Below are 5,764 nucleotides of genomic sequence, written 5' to 3'. Positions count from 1 at the left end.
AAATATAAATCTAAAAATAATATAATTTTTTCTATATCTAAAAAAAATATATATATAATTAACTAGCCTAGCTAAATATTTTATTAAAACATGTTTTTTTATAATTGCTTATTTAAATAAAATATGACTAAAAAAGAGTTAATGGAGCTAATTTTATAAATCACTATTATTTTTGAGAGAAATAACTTTTGATAAAAAAATATATTCTTTCTCCCAAGTAAAAATTAGATCACAATATAATATATTATCATAATTTATCTATATTATTTAATTTGTAAGTTTTGCTATTTATGGTATTTTAAAAATAAAAAAATTATCTAATATATTAAATTAAAATTATATTTTTGTGTGCTTTATTTGTAAGATTTTAAGGTGTGTTGGCATTGTGATGATTTGTTAAATTTTGGGTCATTGTCTGAACGTTATTTCTGGGAATCAAAAATAAATTACCGTCCATTGAAAATTGAAGCATGTAATCCTAAATAAATTAGTATGTAAATGTAATATATATAAGAATAAATACAATCTAAACCAGTGGCACAACTAATGTAGCGAAAAGGTTATAATGATAATCTTTTCTATTTAAGGCATAGGGGGTATCCAATGGGGAACATCCTCAAAAATTGGCTTGTTTTCGTATATATTATTTAGCTACTAAACGTTATGCCCACTAGGCTCCCTCTATCCACTAGGTTTTAAAAAATTTTAATTAAAATAAAAAGGAATGATTTGATCATTATTGATTGGATCTCCTCATTATGATAATATAAATATGATCATTCATAGTTAACAATCGTTAATATTGTTTTTTAAAAAAATTCAATTGAATTTGACTAGTCAACTATTAGTCAATTGGCCGAATCTTAATTGATAGACATAAAAAAAAATAGAATTCAAGGATAAAACAAAAAATTTTTTAAATTGGCATTTTCAAAAAAAAAAGATCCAAATGGCTTACATTTTCCGAATAAGGTTGCCCGTTGTCGTCTCTAAGCGAAGATAATATTTGTGAATACAATTCGTTGTACTTCTCTTTATAGTGTTGAATATCTTTCTCCACCTCAACCCTTTCATGCATCATGCTAGCTTTAGAATTTACAAGATGACCCACACCTTTTTCCAAATTCATTATTCCTGTGTTATTTATTATGTTAGTATAAAACATATTTTGACTAAGTTTTAATAGGAATGATAAAGCGTCAAAAGTTTAAAAATAATACTTTATCAAGGTAATCTGCTATAAACTAGTGGTTTGTAAGACCCTTAATATTTTATAAAAAATTATTCGGGTCAACTCTGTTCCCCCGGTTTTTGACTGATTGGTTTCATGTTTACCACTGAAATAAGTATATATTGCAAAGATGAAAAATAGGAGACCTAACAACTATATTTCCATAAATTTTATAAATTAAACCAATAAATAGATGTAACGGTGAAAATGCTATGATAAATTTAAAAAACATGTGGCCACATATATTCTAAAAATTATTTTCGCTGCGAAGAATCAGCTGTGATTTCGATAGCGTTAAATACCTTCACACCGTGTTTAATATAAATGAGACGTTAATATAATATCCACTCCATACCCTTATTATTCAAGATAAACGAGAAAAACAAATCGCATTCTATGTACTATATATTATATCATTATTACTCCCTTGTATAGTAAATTTTCCATCTGTAATTTATCTTATTTAAGTCACCTTACCTTAACTATTTTATTTTTTAAAGTTATCAGCTATGAGATAAGAAATATTAAGATTAACGAACCATCAATCTTGCGTTTCCGGCAGTTCTGAGCCGCCACCTTATTCTTGCCGCGTCTCCTGATATCCCTAATCAAGCTTATCTGAGGGTCCGTCAGGTTATGTTTCCTAAGCATATCCGTGAACTCGTCGATGGGCGAATATATTATTTCGTCTATGCTGAAAGGAATCTTCAAAGCTTCAGCCCTCCTCTGGTCCCTGGACCTCGCCGTTATACTCCCGCCATAGGCAATGAACGATTTATTAAGGACTGGTGAATTAGTGCCGTGGCAGAGGGAGGAGTTTGAAGAAGAAAAGTTAGAACTTTTCCTTTCATAATCGGATTTTTTACCCAAATATTGCTCTAGGTTGTCATTATTATTGGCATCAGATGATTGATTGAGATTATAAGATCGATGATGATGCACTAGGGAATTAGCGTTATGTACATCTGTATGATGATTCTCGGTTAGAGGTTTACCAGGACTTTTGTTACGGGTATTATTCACCTTGCTAGCATTCGCTAAGTTGTAAGAAGAATAAAATTGGTTCATGACGTAAGACGCGTCGCTTTGATCGTTCGTTTGGAGAAGAGAGGGATAGGTATAACCACTTGATATGTCTTGCCTTAATAAAGATCTGATTATCTTGTTCTCGTTATTGTTACAAATATCGGCAGAATTTCTGTGAGAAACGTTAAGGACCTGAGAAAGAGAACGAGAATTTAAAATGGGAGGAGAGGGCGACCGCCTAAACTTTTGCCGCATTTTATTGGCGAAGGAGATAGGAGATGACATGGTGGGAAATGGGGCGGTGTTATTGTAACACATGTTATTCACGTTTTCGATATTAAAATTGGGGTGATTCATGCGCATGTTATGTATATTTTGAGTGAGCGGATTAGTCCCAGCCATCAACAGATCATTAAGCAATGGAATAGGCACGGCGTTATGGGGATGATGGCCGCGCAACATAACCTGGCGGCCTAGGTGTGGCCAATAAGGACCATTCAATGCGTGCATTGCGTTGTTATTAACGTTGTTTACACCCGCTGCTATGCTATTCTCCATGTTTTCGTATTGTTGTAGGACGCTGAGATTTGCGTTAAGATGATTCGGGTTATCATTGGAATCTATGAAATGACTGAAGTTATTATGAGGGATAACATGGTTACTTTCGTTTTGATTATCCCTTGAACCGTTATTATCCACGGGTGGTGAGGCTTTGATGTTAATATTGGGATCAATATTTGAATAATTCCAATTGGGACCTTCGTTAGGGTTTAAGACCTCGAGAGCGTGGTTAATAATAGATTGCTGGGTTTGCATGTTTTGTAGATAATGCTGGATGTTGTCAAAGGAATCCACCCTGCAATTTAAGGTCGCTTCCTGAATGTGTCATGAAAAAATCATCAAAATGGGCAAATTATATATAAGTAATTTCCAATCATATCGGAAATTTTTATTTGACCCTTTTTTATATCCAAAGATGATATTACTTATACATCGTGGCTTTCAGAAGAAGTTTAAAAAATATAATCAGTCTTGGGGATAGGATAATGTCAATTCCTAAGAGCAAAGACTGAATAATGTTATGAAGTAAATATTGTATACATTTTAACATTTGAGAATTATTTATTATTTTTTTAAATTGTAAAAAAATGGTGAAGGAGGAATTAATTTATATTTGAATCATCAAAATTATCAAACCATGGTACTAATTTTTATATCATAGTATTCATTTTAAGGTACCCATTTTATAATGAGTATTTTGTATATTTACAAAGAAGGCCGCTAAAATTTTTAAAGTGGTAAAAAAATTGAGATTCAACTCAAATAAATATGGCCGCCAATAAATTTGAAGAGACATTTTAGTGGCCAATATATTAAAAATGATTTAATGAGTTTTCAATTTATTTTCATGGATATTTAATATATCTATAAACATGGCCGCCAATATATTTAAAGTGTTAAAATAACGCTACATATCTATTATGGGAGGACTCTCATCACAGTAAACCTGGACCAAAAAATTGAATATTCAAAAATAAATCATTTAAAAACAAAACAAAACAAAACAAAAATTATTAAATATTTACAGATAATAATGGATTCTCCGATTTGATTAATTTAATATTGGTTCCATTTTCTCGCTCTGAATTATTTTCGATGTTATTTGTCATCATAGTACACATTTCGTCGCATCTCAAAGATTGGGGCATGGAGAATAAGTTAGAGAATGAACTCTCATTGCTGGATGAACTTGAAGTAATTGATTTTGGAAAATCTATTATTTTCGAAAAAGATGAACTTGATGCTAGGATAAATTGATCGGGATGCATTAAATCCGAAATCATCATATTATACGGGGATGAGTAGACTGGGGTTGAAGACCTTAATGGTTGATCTTGTAGCTTTTTAAGATCGTCATATGTATTTTTCGAAGCTTCAATACTTTTACCCTGATTTATACGTGGGGAGAAAGGTCCATTCGACTGAGGATAATCGTTGTTGGATATCTCATCCGTGGTAAGTGCATTGATAATGAGGGAGTCATTTTGCAATTTATGGGTCATGCTTATCATTTTTTCACTGATGGCCGCTTCGTCATATATAGAGGTAGTCAGGGTTTGAGGCGAATAATGATCTAGTAACTCATTTTCACTTTTGACAATTTTTTCTTGTTGGGATAAATCGAATGCATGGTTTAAGACTTTCATATTTTCATTATCCTCGTCGTGCTGGTTGAGTGTAGTGATAATTTGATTTACGGCATGTGATTGATTGACTGGAATCTATTTTTAATAAAAATATAAAAAAATGTGCAACTTGCAGAAATTAAACAAACCTCCAAAGGAAATACTTCGGGCTTTTGTTCAGGTACATTATTTTGCGAATTATCGTATCGTCTGCTATCCTAAATTTCAAGAAAAATTAAATTATTATTATTTTGGAAAAATAATATAAAAGTTACATGATCCCTTGCACTATTGCTCTTGGAAATTATATCATCAAAATTAAATAGATTTGACGATATCAATAAATTATTCAGATCGGACTTAGTAATACTAGTACTTACGGCAGCATAATTTCTTTCCTCGAAATCGATGTTGTTCAAATATTCCAAGCTGCCCGTAAAGTCTCTCACCATTTCCTTCCCACTTTCAAATTCTGCATTGAACGATAAATCCGTACTTCCGTTAGTTAATATATCGCTTTCATAATTCCCCGATTCGTTGATTCGGTTTTCGTTACGATCAAGCTTATTATACCCATTTTTCTGTGCAAGATAATTTCCGTTATCTATATCGAATTTATAACTAGCAGAACGAGAGCGGCCATTTTTTTCGATGTATTCTTCCGCGTTAGATGGATGCATTTTTTTGACAGGACTATAAAGTGTGGCGGAAGAAGAGTAACCACCATCAGAAGATGATGAGCCATCCCTTTGCTTTGAGCGGACAATTTTTTCTGTTGGAATTGATATAGGCGTAATTATGGATTTGTTCCTCGTTTGGGTGGAAAAATCTATGATCGTTCCTAACTGTTGAGAATTTTGATGGAGAATTGTGTCGTTCAGGATTTCTTCAAGGATATCCATAAAAATCTTATAACGTAAAAAAAATTAGGAAAAATAATTTTATTGCGATTTAATTTTTATAAAAATGATGCGAAAAGTGTATATTAGCATAACCCTGCATTCACAGTTAACGCAAAATCGGGGCAGAGTATATAAAAATACCGCGTTTTTGTATAATTCGCCACGCAATCGCGTTAACTATGAATGCAGGGTAATAAGGATATATTGCTCATTAAAGATCTGCAAATCTTATTTTTTAAGGAGAGATTCAGGTGGGGCCTAACACTTTTTTCAAAGGCCGGGCTAGGCTTAAATTTTTTGAAGTTCAATTTTGTGAAAATTTATTCGGGCAGGGCTTTTCGAGATAAATATATAAAAAAATTAGTTAAAGGTCGGGTCGAAAAAATTAGGCCCAATGCAAATCACTCTTGCCCTCTGTT

At 32.1% G+C, this 5,764-nt stretch overlaps 1 protein-coding gene across 1 annotated transcript; it reads right to left on the bottom strand.

Annotated features, from left to right (window-relative positions):
* Nucleotides 1-367: 367 nt before the first annotated feature.
* Nucleotides 368-5,345, bottom strand: LOC135928822 (putative uncharacterized protein DDB_G0282133). The gene is made up of 6 exons (XM_065465286.1): nucleotides 4,719-5,345; nucleotides 4,593-4,661; nucleotides 3,844-4,539; nucleotides 1,771-3,133; nucleotides 959-1,134; nucleotides 368-478 (listed from the first exon to the last, which is right to left on the bottom strand). Exons 1-6 carry the CDS (start codon nucleotides 5,343-5,345, stop codon nucleotides 368-370), a joined length of 3,042 nt encoding a protein of 1,013 aa, XP_065321358.1.
* Between the last annotated feature and the right edge of the window lie 419 nt (nucleotides 5,346-5,764).

This window comes from Gordionus sp. m RMFG-2023, chromosome 4, assembly GCF_954871325.1.
Source record: "Gordionus sp. m RMFG-2023 chromosome 4, tfGorSpeb1-WG-v2, whole genome shotgun sequence".
In the NCBI taxonomy this organism is placed as follows: Eukaryota; Metazoa; Nematomorpha; class Gordioida; order Chordodea; family Parachordodidae; genus Gordionus; species Gordionus sp. m RMFG-2023.
The sequence above is the reverse complement of the archived record's forward strand: the minus strand, read 5'-3'. Positions and strand labels throughout refer to the sequence as shown.